This window comes from Rissa tridactyla, chromosome 3 (assembly GCF_028500815.1).
Source record: "Rissa tridactyla isolate bRisTri1 chromosome 3, bRisTri1.patW.cur.20221130, whole genome shotgun sequence".
Classification (NCBI taxonomy): Eukaryota; Metazoa; Chordata; class Aves; order Charadriiformes; family Laridae; genus Rissa; species Rissa tridactyla.
The window spans coordinates 121,805,705-121,825,163 of record NC_071468.1 but is presented as its reverse complement, the minus strand read 5'-3'; the positions used below and the strand labels follow the sequence as shown (position 1 = coordinate 121,825,163).

At 39.2% G+C, this 19,459-nt stretch overlaps 1 protein-coding gene across 1 annotated transcript; it reads left to right on the top strand.

Annotated features, from left to right (window-relative positions):
- Window positions 1–1,049: 1,049 nt before the first annotated feature.
- RHAG (Rh associated glycoprotein) lies at window positions 1,050–18,112 on the top strand. The gene is made up of 10 exons (XM_054196675.1): window positions 1,050–1,263; window positions 7,696–7,879; window positions 9,141–9,291; window positions 9,471–9,618; window positions 10,355–10,521; window positions 11,416–11,553; window positions 12,372–12,493; window positions 13,146–13,231; window positions 14,271–14,344; window positions 16,078–18,112. The coding sequence occupies exons 1-10, from the start codon at window positions 1,131–1,133 to the stop codon at window positions 16,153–16,155; spliced, it is 1,281 nt and encodes a 426-aa protein (XP_054052650.1). The 5' UTR covers window positions 1,050–1,130; the 3' UTR covers window positions 16,156–18,112.
- Window positions 18,113–19,459: the final 1,347 nt, after the last annotated feature.

Below are 19,459 nucleotides of genomic sequence, written 5' to 3'. Positions count from 1 at the left end.
TATACCCAAGGACTGACACAGCATTTTCTTGCCGTATCCTAGCACTGCTACTTCATGACCAATTAGTCTACTGCTGCAATATAATCCTTTTTTTTAATAGATAACAATTTTTCATGAAACAGAGGTTCCTACCGTACAATTTTGGCTTATCTTCTGAATACTGGATTAACAGAGGCCAAGCTACTCAGTATCACATCAATAAAATATTTTATCCACAAAAGTTCTGAGAGTCACGATAAATTTTGATAGGCAATGTGAATCTCAAGAGCAAGTGATCACCCAACAGAAATCGAAGTGAAATTTAATTTGCTCATTCATTCATGAGAAAGTTTCCAAACTGAGCTTTTTAAAACTATTCAAGAGATTTGATCTCTGACCTATTTTCATTGCCTGAGCTAAGAGAAATGCAAAAAGCAATAATTAAAATTGAAAAATTGAGCAGTTTTTCAAATTTCTCTTTTTAATAATATACCACTTTTTTTTTTAACAACTAGGAATATCCTTTTTTTCCTATGAAGAAGTATAGTCATTTTCTTTTTAAATAAGAGTTCACAATGAGGACTTGTGCTCCAAGTACTTCATTCACTGTGAAATAAGAACAAATACTTCTTCAGTCTGCTGAAAAAGATTCTCTTTGCTTATCATATCCTATACGAAGAGGTAGGACATTATCCATGTTTCATATAAGATGAAAAAATCTTTACCTTTTAAAATGAAAGCTATGACTTAAAGAAAATCTTGACTACAGGAAACACACTTGACTGTCGCCGTGTTCCTAACTATGTGCAGGAAACCAGGCTCTGTCAGATTTTCTTTTAGGCTATTTCCTTTTTAAAATACGTATAAGACAATGAAAAGAGTATCTGTGGCTAAATGACCCGGTTTGCATTACAAATTGAAAAAACACCTAAGCCAGCATTTCATGCACAGAAATAGCCCAGGAAATAGAAATTGCTGTACTGACCCATACTGTTTCCCTCCCATAGTGGGTGTGACGGTGTGTTCTTCTGTCCCTGTTTCTCTTTTTTTTATTTTTTTTTCTGCTATATCACCCAGATCCACTGAATTAGGCAGCTCCACTGAAGGCAAGCGTCCTTTATCAGGGTCTCACAGCCAGCTGCTCTTCTGCAATGTCAGCCCTTGACACCAACATGAGGTTCAAGTTCTCGATCCTGGCTCTTCTTCTGGAAGTGATCATCATTGTTTTGTTTGGGATATTTGTGGAATATGACACCAATATTGCCTCTGGAACTTTATACCCACGTAAGTGTTGCTGTCTAAGATTTATAGAAGTTAGAATTTCTTCAAACTAATCCTAAGCAAGATTTCTGAATAACTTATGAGACCTACTGATATAGCCTAAGAAAAAAGAAAGGCGTGCTTTGGGGCAAACAAACTTTGTCTGTGGTGTGAAAGCAGCAGGCTTCAAAGACAAATTCAAGTTGAGCACATAGAAAATTCTGAAAGTAGCCAACTGCTGAGAGAAGAGTCCTGAAAATAGTTCTAGCGTTAGCATAGCAGGTTAAAACTTGGAGAAATACGCATTACTTTGAAAGGTTCTGGCATTTCCCAGAGATGGATGGTAGTGCTTCTTGCCAGACTTTCTATCCTGATTACTGTAACACATAATGGAAACAAACAGAACATTTCATTACTATCAGCCAGGTTTCAAAAGGTTCTCTTATGAGAATACGGAAATTGGGCAGCATATTCATCGCTGTTACCAAATAAGTTTGCAGAAACTGGACTCCTCCAAGAGCAATAGTTATTGTCACAAGGTGGATAACCCCCTGCTATGTCTCAAAGCAGTGGCTCAGTTATAGACAGCAATGGTTCAGCCTGCAAACGTTTCTGTTGATTTGTTGCTCTACAAATGCTTGATGCAGTTCAGGGAGAAAGCTTGTGGCCTGAGAAGTGGTTTCTGATTTCTCCCACCCCCCTCCTCCTCATGCAGAGATCAGAATGTTGTAAATAAATAGAAAAATAAGTCTTCAGAGGAGCAGCCTGTGTCTTGCTGGCAGTATCGAAGGTTTGTTGTTTGTTTTCTTGGCTCTGATGCCTTAATGTCTCGTGGTCATGATTGCAATCCTCTTAATGATGATCATAACGGTACAGAACTCCTTGCGTGTATGTAGTACCCATGTCATTTTGAATGTATCCTTTTTTTTTTGCCTCATTCCAATTGGCTTTCAGTGACTGTTACAGAGGAATGTGATCTCAGGGTCACTTCACTCCCTAGTCGTCTTGTGTTGTGTATTCCCACACAGAGCATTGTCCAGTTGAGAGAACAGTGAATGCATGGCATTATTCAGCTCCAGATACAAGTCAGCTGATGATCATCAGGGGCTAATTACTCACATTTGGGTTAACTCCACTGAGATGCAGCAGGAGCCCCAAAAGATAGTAACTTAGGCTATGGCAGAGATCATTTTCTTTCTGACACAGCTTGGCCATGTCCATGATATCGAACTATTCCAGTTCCTAAATTAGGTGGCTTTGTCTAGATGGTATATGGGAAATGGCCCTTGGTCCACTGTCATCCAGGAGGTGATAGTTGGCCTAGGCAAAAACTATGCCAGAGACCACACTAATAATTTGGCAGCTACTCTGGCACTGTTATTTTATTAACATGGCTATTTCCTAAAAAACCTGCCACCTATCTCTTCTCTGCCTCTACACTAAAACAACACAACAACGACAGATACAGTCACAGAACAACAGTGTTTTGGGCGTATTTGTATAATTTGGTAAGCCAAAAGGATGCTAGGTAGGAGAGGGGTCCTTCAGACTCAGATTAAAGTTTATTTGCCCTGCAAGAACAGAGAAAATGACCTTCTCCTGTCTGAATATCATACCTGCTGGATCTGGTAGTAAATTGACCTGGATTTTCTTGGAGTGCCCCTTAGCAAGGAAAATTGAGAAGGTGCATGGAATCCTCGTGCTTATGCCAGTAATTTAATAGTCTTCAGTGGCCCCTTACAGCACTGTGGTGCATTTCTTAGTAAACCTCAGTCTTCTGGATGGAGACTACATGTGCAACATGCATCACCGTGGGTACTGTGTTACCTGGGGAGTTCCTGGGATAGACTGTTCTCGCACTTAACAAAACCCTCTCCCAGCCCTTGTGGGGAGCCCTGTTTTTTTTAATTTAATATCTCCACTTAAAAAGGACACCAGAGAGAGGGCAGGAGCCTTATCAACATCACAGAGAAAAGGATTCTTCTCACCAGCTGCTAACACTACAATATAAGCCCTTAAATGTAATCTATCCAGCTAGGGATCACCTATAGTTATTTTTTCCCTAATACCAGTGCCTAAAATATGTGGGAGAAATTTTCTGCTGTCTCCATTGCCTTCCTGCACAGGCAGCGTATGACCGTGTTATACCTGCACACGGTCTCCCAGCCGTCCACACTATTGAACTGCTAACAAGCTTCTGGCATGATTTTGGCTCATGTGAAACAGCACCTTGATCTCCTTTTGGGTATGGCTTTAGGCATAGCATAGATCAGGGACTTCTCTCAATAAGTAGCACAGGTGGGAACAGCATTTTGGGAGAAAAGAGCAAGTAGCTATGAGTCAACCTATGCCATTTGCCTTTTGGCCAGGCTGTTCAGTTTACCAGTAGAAATATAAATTAAGCAAAGACCTCAGATGTAATGTTGGACTTTTAGATGCCCACCTAAGAGTTGATGGATCTCATTCACACTAAAAAAGTGGAACAGAAGCATGATTTCCCAATACCTGTGTTTTCACTTTTAGGCCCTCTTCCTCTCAAACTTCCCTGTCTATAAAGTGCACACAAGGGCACAGTTTGCCTAAGGATCCAGCAACCAGGACTTCCCCCAAGTTCACAAAATGATGTGTTCAAACTGCTTCCCATGCTATCCCCAGGGATGTTAACCCATCTGTACCTCATAGATTTCATTGTTTCATCCAGGGAACAATTTATATTCTCAGAACTGCAGTGCAGGGCCTGTTTTTATATGCCTTAAATACCTCAGCACCATGAATCCAAGCTGTTTCACTATTTTTGGGCCGAAGAAAGATGAAAATAATACTTGAGGTCACCATAGTTTTGCACTCGGGTAAGGGAGGCTGAGCTGAGATCATTCCCAAAACATAGCTTTGCATTATATCTATTTCTGGTGGATGCAAGTACAGGCGTGGTGAATTGGATGGACAGCTTCAGGTGTGCCGTGCCACTGGAATGGGAGGACAAGGGTGTGTGATGGTTTTGCAAACACTCCTAGAGGGCTTCTTTAATACTGGTATCCTGTATGTAATGTCCTGTGATTGATCGATGACTCATGGCTTAGGAAAACTCCTGTTCAGGGTTCTACGGTTTAGTCCTTTAGGCAGAGCAAAATCAGTTTTAGCATAAACCTAGATCCCACAAGCATCTTTGCATTGAGACTGACCGCCATGTGGAGACCTTGGAGTGGAATTAATATGTTGGTATCGGGCAGCCTTGCAGGATCATGTGCAGTGGTTTTGTTCAGCATCTGCCAGATCATTTTATCCCAGTCTTTATTTTCCTGTCTCACAGAACAAAAATACTATGCTTTGTTAAAGGTAACTAGTTACTGAAACAGTTTATTACAAATCAATCTTTTTTCTCCATAATTTGAGATGATTCCAGATATACTCTTCTTTAAAAGCATGCATAAGAGGCAGTTAAAGCACAAGGTATAGGCTAGGCTAGTTGAAATTCGTCCTCAGCATCCATGAATTAACCTAGTTTTAAGCAGGACTTTTAATCTTTTGTGTAAATAAATCCAGAGAGCTTTAAAACATTTATGTGAAGCCTGGCTAGCCCTCAGGAGGACCCATTACATGTCAACCAGCTGCTTGCTTTTAATCTTCAGGGCTGGGGTAAGATTTCTAAAAGCACCTTTCAAAAGAGACCCGGGCACGCGGAAGCCCTGTTGATGGGCACCGAGAATTAAACCCCTCAGTCATCACCGTGCTTTTGAAACCTGTTCTTTTGCTCACAGGAAAAGTCAGGTTACTTAAGCAGTAAAGCATCTTTTGCTAATCTAGACATGATTTACTGAGATGTATACATGAGTGGGATTGTTTCGATGAGAACAATTTACTTGCTTTGTCTGCAAAGATTTAACCGTGAGATTGCAAACAAGGGCAAGTAATATGCTGAATGCTAACAAACTATAATCTCCTCTGGGAGACTGGAAAATTTTTCTTACCTGGACCTGACTACCCTGAATGGACAAAACAAAAAAAAAATATTGGAAAGTCCATGGCACAGGCTGACTAAGCAATAAAAAGAGCAGAAGTAGGTCATTTTCAAATACACCTCTCATTTTGTGCATCAAACTCAAGTGTGATACAAACTGAAAACCATTGAAGTTGTATATCACTTTGACTTGTCCTGCTAAGCATTTATTAAATACCTTTCCATTTTCTTCTGCTAAATTCAAACAAAAAGGCTACTTTTGTAGATGTTGCTGTGCAGCTTTTATGGATTTGCCCTCTAGTTCTGTATTTTTTTGTTAACATTAGTAAGCTTTTAATAAAGTAGTTTTGCAAGAGTCAGACAAAGAACCCCAGCCACTTCTCACACACAAAGGTGCTGATCCCACAGGTTACTGGGTGAACGGTCACTTGTAGAATATTATTTTTAAAAGGGGAGAAAAGCACTTGTTCAGAATCCAGTTTCTGCTATCCTCAAAAAGAGGGAAAGAGATGTTGGGTTACTCCTTCCCTTATTTAAGAACTTTCTCACATGACCTGCCAACATATTTTTGTCCCACTTAGAAAAAAAGGTGGGTAATCACCTGTAAGACTGTCAGGGTGGTGTTAGAGTAACACTGGGAAGACTCTCCACTCTCAGTCCTACCGGCATGAACCACCACTAAATGTTTTGCAAGACATTTGAAGAAGAGTTGTTCTAGTTGTGCAGTTCACCACCGCAGTCAAGTCAGGTGTGAAAACACAGCTCTGGGCTCCTGGTGCACAGGCTGCTGCAAGCTGGGAGGGTGCAGAGACAGATGTACCCCTCGTACTTTAATTCCTAAACACCCCCTGCTGACTCCCTCTGACACTGGAATATGGGCAAATTAAGCTGCATTTTGAGTTCTGCATCCACTAAGACACTAAAGACTTTACTGCTGGTAGGATCAGGAAGGTTGTATCAGCATGGTTTGTTTGTGCCCAGCCATACCTTCTTCATCTCTTGCCAGGTCCTCTGAAGCAAGGGAATATGTTGAGCTCTAAGCAAGACATTTATTTTCACACAGCACTGCAATACAAAATATGCAAAATATCAAGAGCAGAAACCCAAATGGGGAAGTTGAGTTGATTGTGTATCTTTTAAAATGAGCAGTAAGAACAACTCAGGAGTTTGGAAAGCAGTTCTGGAAACCGAGTAACACGGAGGAAAGTGGGAAGCTTCCAAAAGACTGCAGGGGCTTCAAAGATCCCATCACTGGGTATTATTGAATCAGGAAATATAAAAATGTGAAAATGTCCAGAAGGAAGGAAAGGGTGATGAAGAAGAAGGAAACGGGATGACGATGTCTGAGAACCTCCCACATTTCTATGCTGTTTCTTAAATGCATGTAGCCCAACGTAAAGGATCTTCCTACATGCATGTATGTATTTCAGTGCTAGGTTAGGGCTGGAATATGACGGTGCAAATATAACAGAGTTTATTAGGAATCTCCAGTAACTTATTATACTTCTGGGCCCTCTTTTGGCTAAACATGGTAATGCATATAGCAAAACTACATGAATGCTGAAAGCACATAACTTTGAAATGTAACTTCAAGTCAAATATTATACTAACCAGGTCAATGTCTCAACTTTTTCCCACATATTTGCATGTAAGAGGCAATTAACTAGAACTGAAAATAGATAATTTCTCTATACTGAGGTTCTTACTAACAATAAAATCAAAGAAAAGTCATTAATTATAGGACACGAACCTGTTTGGTGTAGAGTCCATTAAATCACATTAAACACTTCAGAAGAGCAAAATATTTTAAAATATAAAGTATCCATGTGTGGTGACAAACTCATTTTGTATTAAAAAGTCTAAAAAGGAAATTAAAAAAGAGTAGAAAAATAACTAGCCGTATTTTAACAAAATTCATATTTGGAAAAAAGTGCATATTTGAAGGAAGGTTAAGTATATGCTAATTAGCAATATTATTTTACTAGTTTAGACTACCTTAAATGCCTTTTTCTTTTACCCAGGTAAAGGAATCAATCTCTTGCACAGTAATTTTTAGGGACCACAAGCATACCTTTGCACTGGACCAACTAGCACTTTGCCAAACAAATCCCACATACGATTTTGGAGTTAGAACAAACTGGATGTGACAATGTTCATTTGAGGGGGAAGAGAACTTTTCTGTAAGGACATGAAGCTGTGATGTTCCCAGTAGCTTCACACACAGAGAACAGTTCCAGACACATTAAATCTGCTAGTATAGAGACCTAGTGTTCTTTTCTTAATGATATAGCAAGGAATAAAATCAATAATTGGATCTTGCATTTTCCAGACACTCAGTCTGCAACTAGTAGACTGGTCATGAAGCGGGGAGGGGTGGATCACATTGATGACGTGAGTTTGGAACTCTCTTCTTTTCTATTAAATCCTCATTTGTCCCTAGCTTTCCTCCCTTCATCCTCACTCTTCATAGTCACTACACAGACATATTTTCTCTTCAGTCTTTCAGGATGTCCATGTGATGATATTTGTTGGATTTGGTTTCCTGATGACCTTTCTGAAGAAATATGGATTCAGCAGTGTTGGTATCAACATGCTCATTGCTGCCTTTGGTCTGCAGTGGGGAACCCTGATGCAGGGATTTTGGCACATGGAAGGAGGGAAAATTCATGTCGATACCAAAAGGTACATGTGAATTTACCAGAATTGACATTTCTATCTCTCAAGATATCAGGAGAAGCCATAAACTGTAACATCTGTGGGATCAGACTAAGTTCACTGAAATTTGATTGAGCCTTACTGTCCACCTCTCAATATTCATCTGCCCTTCACCTCTAAAGGGGCAACACCTGGTGCACTGGGCCAAAGGAAACAAAAGGTGGGATGAAATTAGAGGTGCTACGTTACATGTGGGCCATAGGTCATGTAGAGAGACTGCTTTGAATCTCTAGAGCTGTGGAAGCTGGAAGATTTCCAGCAGTGGCACAGTACCTCCTGCATCCAGCAGGAATGAAAGGACCTGTCCTTCCATGACCCATGGGGTCACAGAAGACAGGCTGTAACAGCGTGCCTATCCACTCATCAGTTTTTCTCCTACTTCTCAAGGAATGATTTGCATGCACGCCATACTGCAGCATGTTTTGGACCCCAGTCATAGAATCAGAGACCTCATGAGCAATGTCTCTAGATAATTTTAATCGCCCTCCCATTCATCTGTCCTGCTTCTACTAAGGTCTCAGAGTGTTTTCTACATCTGCAGTTCTGTTTTCTGAGACAACTTGTAGACATTTTTGAAAGGAACAGTATCCAAATATTACTGAGGGGCAAACAGAAATAACAGAAGTAGCTCCTTAATGCTTACAGATAGGCATTTGTAGAGGGACCCATAAATTAGTGCCCTCTGTGTTGCAAGTTTTTGACCAATTCATGTTTTCATTTATTTTTGCCATTCCCTGTAAGCTGTTAACGCTGGTCCTTCCTAACAGCTAGTGCAAACATGATGCACATTGATAGAAAGGCATGCAAGGCTTTTGAAATGAGATAAACCATCTGACCAAAGCTAAGAGCTCCCTACCATCTTTGGAGTTCAGGTGACAGTCAGAGCTGGAAATATCCCTTCACATCCGCAATACACATCTCATCTGGCTTTTCACAGTAATTTCAACCAGCTAAGCACATCCATGGTATGAACATGAGTAACTTTCCCACACTTTTTCCTCAGTAGCTGGCAAGATCCCCACAAAACCCATCTGGAAAGGTTTGATTTATTTTTCATCCACAAAGATGATCTTGATAATTTTAAATCTGAAGAGTTAAAGCTCTATCATTTTAATGAGATGACAGGTTTAATATTACAGCCTTATTTCAGGTCTCTCTAAACTGATTTTCTTTTTTCCTGTGTTTTTTGCTTTGCTTTGTTTTATTTTATTCTTTTTCTTAACTTCAGCATGATAAATGCAGACTTCAGTACAGCAACTGCTTTGATTTCATTTGGAGCAGTCCTGGGGAAAACAAGTCCTGTTCAGATGCTGATCTTGACAATTCTGGAGATCACAATCTTTGCATGCAACGAACATCTAGTTACAGAAGTATTTCAGGTACAACTACTTAGCAATAATTGTTTTCTATTTATAAGAAATACTTTCCTTTGTAACAATTCCAGTTTACATATTCTAGGTTTTATAAACTTTATAAAGTTATCCAGACTTCTCCTTCCTCAAATCCTCATCTTTGTGCTGTATAATATCTGTGATATTATTTTGGGTCCCTATGACAGGCCACAGATGTTGGAGCCTCAATGACTATCCATGCTTTTGGAGCTTATTTTGGTTTGGCCGTAACACTAGTCTTGTATCGTCCTGGTTTGAAAAACAAACATGAAAATGAAGAATCTACCTACCATTCGGACATGTTTGCCATGATTGGTAAGTGAAGTAGTAGTGAGTGCTGATCAGTTGTTCATTTCTCTTTCATCCCTATGTTATTACACTACATCCGTTTTCTTCAGTACAATCCTAGAGGCATATTCTTTTTTGTCTGATGCATACACAATGTTTTCAGTGGCACACATGTTTTTACAGTTTTTCCTTGGTTAAGAACAGGAAAGATCAAAATAAAGATACATTTTCACTGTGCATTAGTGGTCACTCCCTTCTTGTTAAATCTGCTGTTATAAGCAGCATCTCCATAGAAATTGGCCATAATTAAAAGTATTGATCTGTGCCTGTCCCACTAATGATGTTAGAAACCGCACGTCTGTCCGTGAGATCCACTCATACATCAATTTACCAGCTGGAAATACCAGTTATATCAATAGATGATAAAAGATTTGCATGTGAAATGTCTTGCTAATGCATCTTATTCTGGTATGGTTTCCACAGTGGTGGTGAGCTCTGGCAATCAGTGGGGCGTGACAAGGGGTCACAATGTGTTAAAGTCTTCCAGTAAGATTTGACAGAGACCATGTGTCAAAATCTCAGCTGCCAGTGTCAAAAACTTCTGCATAATCTATTACTTCTTCCAATTTTTTGTCTGTTTCGTGTTTCTTATTTATCATCTTCCTCATTTCTTGTAGCTAGTTCTATTGTGTTGGATCTTTCATGTTGAAATACCCCTTGTGACTGAACAGTCTTGGTTCCATTTTGGTTTATATTCATCCAGGTACCCTGTTCCTTTGGCTTTTTTGGCCCAGTTTTAACTCGGCCATTGCACCTCAATTGGCTGCCCAGATTAAAGCAATTGTCAACACTTACTATTCCTTGGCTGCATGCGCTGTCGTAACATTTGCCCTCTCCAGCCTGGTGGATCAAAGAGGCAAATTCAGCATGGTAAGAATCACATCGCAACCTCTGTTAAATCAAGTCACTCCTCTACACTAAGGATGATTAGGCAAATTCCCAATGTCCGTGAGCTGTGTGGAGCCTTTGCTCATACTGTAGGCAAAATTAGACCTATTGTACTTCTAAAAGCTATAAAACAAGATGTTTTTTAGTGTGTAGTAGTTCTTCAGTGTTATCACTGCATCTGGAGAGAGAAAAGCTCTTAGACGTCATAGTGATGGTCCTGCTCTCTTGTTCTCTCTTGTCCACAGAACCAGCTGGTATATAGACACATTAGTCTAACATTCAGGTGGACTTTTGGGTCTTATTCCAAAGAAGATCCTATGCGAGTTGCCGCATTGCAACAGCCAAAATTGGTCTTTCAGCAAGGCAATAACCTTTTCCGCGGCAATCTCAGAGTGCAGCTGCACAACAAGCAAAGCCAAACTGGGCTGGGGCTGCCAGGCTGCCAACCTTTCATCTCCTTGCCCTAAAATCCCGCCCTGTGTTTTCACCCACTTCTTTCCAGCAGTTGCAGTGTTTATCTAAGCCCAGCGTGAGCAGGCACAGTTCAATGAGTCTGAAGAATTTGCTCCTGTTGTAGGAGGCAGTTCTCACTGGCTCAGCCTGCTTTCTCGAGAGGTCAGATGAATTTTGTTGACTTTGTAAAAGCTAGAATTCATTAAACTGGCCCCAGTCAAACTGGCTTAGAGCAATTTTGAACCAACACACTGAACATGTAACAGGGAACCCTGTTTTAAATTCCTGTTCATTCTTCATTGGAAAAATCCCACTTAAAGGAAAGGAAAACTTCTGTATATAAAAAAGCCTTGAAAGCCACTCAGCCCTAAAACAAGTCTCTGTTCCACATCTGTCATCTCCACCGCTGTGAACTCTTTGCAGGTTCTCATTCAAAATGCCACCCTGGCAGGAGGAGTAGCAGTGGGTACCTGCGCTGACCTGTCCATCCATCCTTTTATTGCCATGTGCATTGGGAGCATTGCTGGAATCATCTCTGTCCTTGGGTTCCACTTCCTGACTGTGAGTATTGAGGACCCACCTCTGCTCTCATTTCCTTATGCTTCTTTGGCTTTACTGGAGCTCCCTTAGTTCTCTGGAAAGGGAGTTTAGAAACTGGCTGATACATTATAGAGTAAGCTCTAGAAAACGGTAATTTTTAAATCAGTGTGATTTGAATATATGCTTATGAGGTAACTTCAGTCCATCCTAGCTAAAAACAAAGAAGGATCACGAAGATATTAGAGTTCATTACAGTTAGGATTTCTGTTCAAGGAGCTGCCGGAATTTTGCTCCAAGCCCATGTTTCAGTGAAATAGGACTAATTGCATTTCTGTCTTTTAAAATTTCTAAATAGATCTGTAATCAAAAACTACTTTTGAAGTATAAAATGGAATTGCTTCGTGTGCAAAACATAGAAATAGAATATTCAGACTAAACTGTTTAAACTGGCTTTTCTTGATGGAGAAACATTCTGGAAGAAAATACCTGACTAGCAGACTCAGAACAGGCATCGATGTGTTACATCGCCATCTCTCTCAACTTTTGCTGCAGTGGCTGAAAAGATTAGGAGTATCACTGGACTGTCACACGTTTTGTACCATTATATTTATGATGGTAGCTTGGGCACTTGTACCATTATACATATGTACTTGTGTTTCTCTGTGTATAAACAATTTCACAGTGAAGGGAAAACTGGAAAGTTTTGTAGCTAAACTTTGCATACTTGGAATAAGTTAAATTGTTTCTTGTACTTCTGCACTACTTTCTTTCACATGTCATTCCAGGGATAATGGAAGGCTATAAACTCACTATAAAGTTCATATTTCTCCTCATTTCAGCCTTTGTTGGAATCCAAGCTGAACATTCAAGACACTTGTGGAGTTCATAATTTACATGGTTTACCTGGAATACTGGGAGGTATCGCTGGCATCATAGTAACTGCAGTAAAAGAGGAAGTTAGGTGAGTTATAGGAGAAAAGAGAAAGGAATTTACTGGTTTTTTGAAGGTCTATCCTAAATTTTGACCTTTCTTGGATCTAATTATGATTTTCTTTTCAGAAAATGCATTTTTGATTTGATGTCAGACATTGTGTTCTGGTTTAAATAGGACTCTTGATATCCTGCCTTTGACTGTTTATATGCCAAGCTTGTTCCAAATTAAAAGTTCAAGTAAAAATAAATAAATTAAAAACATAATAAAAAACACCATACAGAACCATTCAAACATTCAAGAATCTTTATTATGATTCTACAATTACACTGCTAAATGTAATATTGGTAATGGTAAATGTAATATTTCCAAGAAATTTGGCAAAATGGGCTATTTCCATTATCTTAATAGACTCCAAGAAGATGAAATGCTGGTCTTTTTGACAAAGGGGAGTATTCTCTACAGGCTTGCAAGATACTAATAACCTTTTCAAAGAAATAGTTTTCATCTCCAATCTAAAACAAAGCCAAAATAAAATAGTGATTTCTGTCTCTCCACAGCAATGGCAGGATATTTTCCTATGAGTCATCTTGTCCAGGAAACAATGTCGTAAGACCAATTATCAGTCTCGAAGTATGACAATTTTTTGATTGTCAATGTTTTGGTTTTCTGCCCTTTTCAGGCAAGGTATTCCCTTAACTCCTGGCATGCAGGCTGCTGCCCTGGGCAGTACAATTGGAATTGCACTGGCAGGCGGAGCATTGACAGGTCAGTATGATGCATACAGCAACTGAAAAATATGTGAATTTCGAGGTTTGCCCATGGAGAACGTCAATGTATCAGAAAATTCATGTGAATAATATAAAGTAGAAAAATATAAATAATGCATGATGGCACACTGGCAGAAGCTTAAATATGGAAAAGCTGTTTTCCAATAATTTTTTCTTCAAATGAAGCCTATATATCTTACTGAATAGATGCTTCAAAGATACTGGGTTGTATATATAGGAATATATAGGTTGTTCAGCCTGGAGAAGAGGAGGTTCCGTGGAGACCTTATAGCGGCCTTCCAGTACCCGAAGGGGGCCTACAGGAAAGCTGGGGAGGGGCTGTTTGCAAGGGCATGTAGTGATAGGATGAGGGGCAATGGTTTTAAACTAGAGCAGGGTGGGTTTAGATGAGACATTAGGAAGAAGTTCTTTACACTGAGGGTGGTGAGACACTGGCCCAGGTTGCCCAGAGAGGTGGTGGAGGCCTCATCCCTGGAGACATTCAAGGCCAGGCTTGATGAGGCTCTGAGAAATCTGATCTAGTTGAAGATGTCCCTGCTTACTGCAGGGGGGTTGGACTAGATGACCATTAAAGGTCCCTTCCAACCCAAACTGTTCTACGATTCTATGATTCTATAAATAGTAAGATGTTGTTCTGGATGGAATCCTTCTCTAGACTCAGATGCTTAAAATTCCAAACAGAAACTAGTTTGAGATTAAAACATATTCATTTAGTTGTCACATGTTTCCATGTGATTGTGGATACTTTCCAAACAATAATTCAGGTTGAAATCGAAAATTCCAGTCTGAAATCTGGGAAAGTTTTGACCAATTAAAAACAAGCTTTTATCCATGTCAACATGAAGAAACCTGCCTCACCTCTCATAATGAGTGACCTGATGTCCACAGACGGTTGGGCATTTCTGGAGACTAGGAAATGAGTTATAAAACTTAGGTGACTCCCCAAGCCACATCTGAGGAACATTTATTTGGGCATTTTGTCTATTTTTTAACCTTTGATGATGTTTATCCTACAGGTGGTATCCTAAAGCTGCCCTTCTTGGGACAAGCATCTGACCGGAACTGCTTTGATGACTCTGTTTATTGGGAGGTAAGATACAACTTCTCTTTATTTTCACTGTGTTGGAAGATGTACAGCACACTGCAGTCCTGCTCTCCTGGGGTTTGGGCTTTGCACACATGAGTCAGACTTTCAAAAATGTTGCCCTGCCTCAGGCTGTGAATTTATCAAGGCCACCTTCAGGATCTTTTTTGGACTTGCTAGCTAGTCATGCCATTTACATTGGACTAACCTTGACCAAAAGGCAGAAATAGAGCAAAAAAATTGAGACCTCAGTGGAGCTCTTTATCTCTCTTCTAAGCGTTCACTGAGTCAGGCATCCTCTTCCTTCTTGTAGTTTAGACACATAATATTTGCATTTTTGGCTAAATGGTGCTGCTTTGCTAGTGTCATCTAGAATTTCATACTGAATGAAATTTAGAGCACTTCTTCAGTGTTTGTAGGATGAGTTTCCCTGAGGCTGAGCAGAAGTTCTCCTGCATTCTGGTTGAATGATCTGACCACTGAGATTATCAGAAGAAGATGGGCATTCTGGCACTATTGTTTTATGCATAAAGACACAAACAATGGGGCTGAGAAACAAGTACAATTAAAATAGCCCTTGTATGCTCAATGAAATGGCTCTAGATTGCAGTTAATTTGAATACTTACAGATCTATGTTAGGTTACATGAGTTAAAACCTTGAAAGTCTCTATAGTCCCCACTGATAATGAAAGACCTTTCATCACCTACCTCAAATATAGAGCTCTATACCATAAAGACCTAGACTTGATCAGCTGAGTCCCACATACATCTCTGAGTTGGATGCCTACAGTGCTGAACAGAAACTCAGACATACCTTTCCTCTTGTTTAGCCCAGGAAGCTCCCTGTATTGTTTGTAGGCTTTCTGCATCTCCCTTCATTAGAGACTGATGCCAGATTCTTTATTTAGGCAATCTGAATTTTATCCTTTATGACAGGACAAACTCAAAAAGGCAAGACAAGAAGAAATACGTGATATACATGCCTTGTAAATAAAATGTTGCAAACCCCAAAGGAGATTCTTTTAGTTTTTTAATGAATTAAACTCCACTATGAACCATGCAATTTGGCTTTTGGTGAGAGAAAGTTTGAGGTCTAAGGGGAAGTTTTGAGCCAAAAGATCAGCTGTAGCAATGACAATCAGAAAAAACAACTTTTAAAGACAGCTCTGCAAGTCATTCACTATTTCACCACGGGAAAGTGAAAACACTGATTTTCGGCAAGAACCGAAATAGGCTGTCATATGTGAATGATAAAAAATGTCAGGAAAAGGAAAATTTTAAAGTGTGGTTGAAAAATTCACAGTCTGTGTTGACCAGTGATAATAATAAAGCCCTGTTGAATTGAAGGTCTTATAATATCAATAGGACTGTTCAGAAATATTCTATTCTAAATAAGCTTTATCAGGTAATGGGAAGAGACATTGATATTTGGCATACAACAACATTTACATTTCATTAGAGGTGGTCACCTCGTTTGTTTAGACCTCTGAAAATCCCAGATATTAATTTTGCACATTCATAGCTAACATCAGTGTTAATGAATTCTTCTATTAAGAAACCCCTGAATTCATCCCTCAGAATTCAGAACTGGTGGTTCATGTCAGGCTGGGTCAATGTTAATAAATAGACATGTAACATATACAAATAGAATGATGTTCTCAGTGCACTTTATTCTCCTTTTATGGCAAAAGGGAGTCTATATCTCATTAACTAAACTCTTCTCTGATTTTCATGGCAGGTTCCAGAAGAGGAGAAATCACATGAAATTCAATCCCGCAACTATGATGAGCACAGTAGATATGAAGCCACCATGTAGAAAAATAATTTATTTGCAATATTTGTTCTAATGATGCTCTTTTTAGTTACTAATGCTAAAAACCAACATCGGAGTATTGTCTTAAACACACTAGGTTTTCAAGAAGGGGCTGTAAAGAGCTATTATTTTTAATATAAAATAAGCTTGATTCTAGAATACATAGTTATTACACCAAGGTCAGGTGAATTAATTAGATACTTCTAATATATTTGTTCATCAGAAAAACCCATCACAAACTACTCTACAAAATTATCTCTATTTTACCTTTTGTCATCACTGAGTCAATATAGCCACTGAAACAACCTTTGTGTTTCAAGACTATTACAGGATAATATATTTAACTGCAAGATTTCTGAGTTACAGCCATATCCTTCAACTGCATAGGGTTAATCAAGAAAAAATGGATTGATATTGTTTATCTGGATTCTAACAAGCTTTTCACCAGTGCATCCCAGATTAACTTTCTTAAAAACTGTGTTGTCCTGGTTTTGGATGGGGGAGAAAATGTGCTGTATTTCGAAAATTGGTTATGACAAAAAACAAAATGTTGAAATCATTTTCATGGCAAAGCACAGAAAATAGTGATTGATGAGGTATACTAAGTGGCAATATGAGTATCAAGAATCTTTGTTAATATGTTTATTAAAAGGGAGAAGAAAGTGAAATGGTGAAAAATGTCTTTATTGGCATAGATTTATTTAGACTGTTTCAAGGATACAATAAGGGAATTAAGAGCTATGAAAAACAAGTAATTACATAATATGTCTGATGACATCCAACAGTAATAAGGGGACAGTAGCACTGTTAATGTCAATAGATATAAACTGAACTAAATGCTAGCCCCAAGAAAAAGCACGAGTTGTTAGGAACTGATGGGAAAGCAGCTATGTTAAACCTACAGAGGGCTCAGTGGAGAACTTCTGTGTGGTGAGTCGCTACCTTTGAAGTCGCTGCCTCCTAAAACAAGAGAAAGCAGAAAGAAGAAAATTGAACCTAAATTAAGGTAAATTAACTCCACCCAAGAAGTGATGATAATGGCTGCTTAATTAAGAGAGACAAAATGTGAGGTATCTGAAGGAACTCTATGCGATGACAGTAGCTGGGAGCAGTCACATATCTGTGTGTACCTACGTGGGGCAATCCACTGAGAGGCAATGTGTGGGAGATGAAAATCCAACAGAAGGATCACAGTGCCTCTAGGCACAGAAAGCTACCACTGATGTCTCAGAAAGATAAGCTACAGTGGACGAGCTTTCAAGACTTTTTTATATTAGCATCTTATTTCAAGTCTTATCAGATTTAAAGGGAAAATGCCTCTCATAAAATAGCACAGATACTTTCATATCTGCTGATGTATTTTTCCTCGAAAAACTTTGGAAAGATACTAGGCAGGGCAGTAACTTATGTTGTATCAGCTGTATACTGCTATATAGGTCAGATTAATATCTATGTATGAAAATACATTTGTTGTAACACACTTTAGTTCAGATATGCTCTTTTGCAGATGTGCAATGACTGACTCATCTCTACCTTGTTGGCTAGAAGACATCTTTTATCCTTTCAAAGCTTTCACAGAATCATTTTTGTAAAAACAGAGAAGGCATTTAGCATTGTAAATGTTGCATATGTAAAGATTTTAGATGTGTTTTGTGCATATTTTGCAATGACAAAAAATTGAAGTACTTGGAAAAGATTCCATATATAGACAGATTGTAAAAAATCTTATCCTCAATACATGAAGCTCACCCCTCAAAATCCTACTTGGGGATTCAGAGGGTCTTTCATTTGCCTACAGCAGTGAGGTAATTTTACTGATTGTGAGTGTTGACCACAAAGGAATATCTGAGTGAGAAAGTACTACTAGCTGTAAGTAAATCTTTCAGAATGATGCCCTGAATAATTATCTTGCGTTCTTTAAAACAAAAGGGAAGAAAATAAACTACAGTTTTGTTCTCCAGTTCTCCTTGTAATCTTTTCATAGTAACCCAGACCCTTACCCGCTAAGTACTCATTATTGTCCTCTGCCTTTTTTCAGAAGGTTACCATCCCAGAGAACTCAGTCCTTCAGGTTCTCTCAAAAAACAGAGTAGGGAGATGGATCCCTTTACAGTGAGATTTATTCCACTTAACCTAGCTATCATTTTCAGGAAATTCTTTGTTTCCTTTTTGACAAAGAAGGACCCTAGAAGTAGGACCCGTAATGATAGGACATAAGGGCCGTAGCAATAGGACAGGGAGTAATGGTTTTAAACTAAAGGAGGGTAGATTCAGAGCAGGTATAAGGAAGAAATTTTTTACGTGGAGGGTGGTGAAACACTGGCACAAGTTGCAAAGAGAGGTGGTAGATGCCCCACGCCTGGAAACATTCAAGGTCAGGTTGGGAGGGGCTCTGAGCAACCTGATCTAGTTGAAGATGTTGGACTAGATGACCTTTATAGGTCCCTTCTAACCCAAACCATTCTATGATTCTAAATCCAGCTTAGCCTGGGAAACTATATTTTAGATGCTGAAACCATGTGACGAGTATATAACTAACAACTGGAAAAGGGATTACAAATGCACCTGTGAAAAAAACTTCAATAGATCCGTTCTGATGTTCACAATACTTAGAAACTAACAAATAATACAGAAAAAGCATTAGGACAATTAAAAATGTAAAAAGTATGTGTTGTAAAAACATCAAACAAGAAATAGGACTAGAAGTAACCTCTTGAACAATGTGGTGCAGCCAGATGACTAAACCCTTATGTGAAGTTAAGCTGAATGAACAGGATGTGGGACACTGCAGACCATTATATGAGAAAGTTGCTGGATGTGACATGACACAACATAACACTCTGGTAAGAATTATAGATAACACCCTGAAAAAATGAAAAGTGAGTTATACGAGAAATGTCTTAATAGCACAGACAATTGTAAGGGAGAATTGGGGACCTTCTTGGGAGCATAACCTTGAAAGGCCAGCAGTGCCCCTGGAGGCATAGCTGAAATACCAGCCTCAGGTACAGATGTAGCAAATCTGAGACCAAACAAAATTTAATTGGTAGTGAACAAAGATGGGGAAGGCAAAGAAATAGGAAAAGAGACAATGAGGCATGCAAAAAAACCCCTGCAATGAGGGCTGTCTGGGATATCTGCCAGGCAGTCCTGAGACAGAACACTGCAGCCCAGAGCAAGACAGTAAACCAAATCTCTTGTTTTGATCATCAATGAGTGTTTGATTTCCTCCTGTGGTCTCCACCCTGCTATGATGGAGACCTGCTGATCATGCATAATCCAGAATTCATTCATTCCCTATGGTCAG

Bases quoted from the DNA above. Each gene is read 5' to 3' on its own strand.
- RHAG (XM_054196675.1), top strand. From the start codon at position 1,131: ATGTCAGCCCTTGACACCAACATGAGGTTCAAGTTCTCGATCCTGGCT. The intron at 9,292-9,470 runs GTACAACTACTT...TCCCTATGACAG, and splicing joins TAGTTACAGAAGTATTTCAG to GCCACAGATGTTGGAGCCTC. The intron at 9,619-10,354 runs GTAAGTGAAGTA...ATATTCATCCAG, and splicing joins GGACATGTTTGCCATGATTG to GTACCCTGTTCCTTTGGCTT.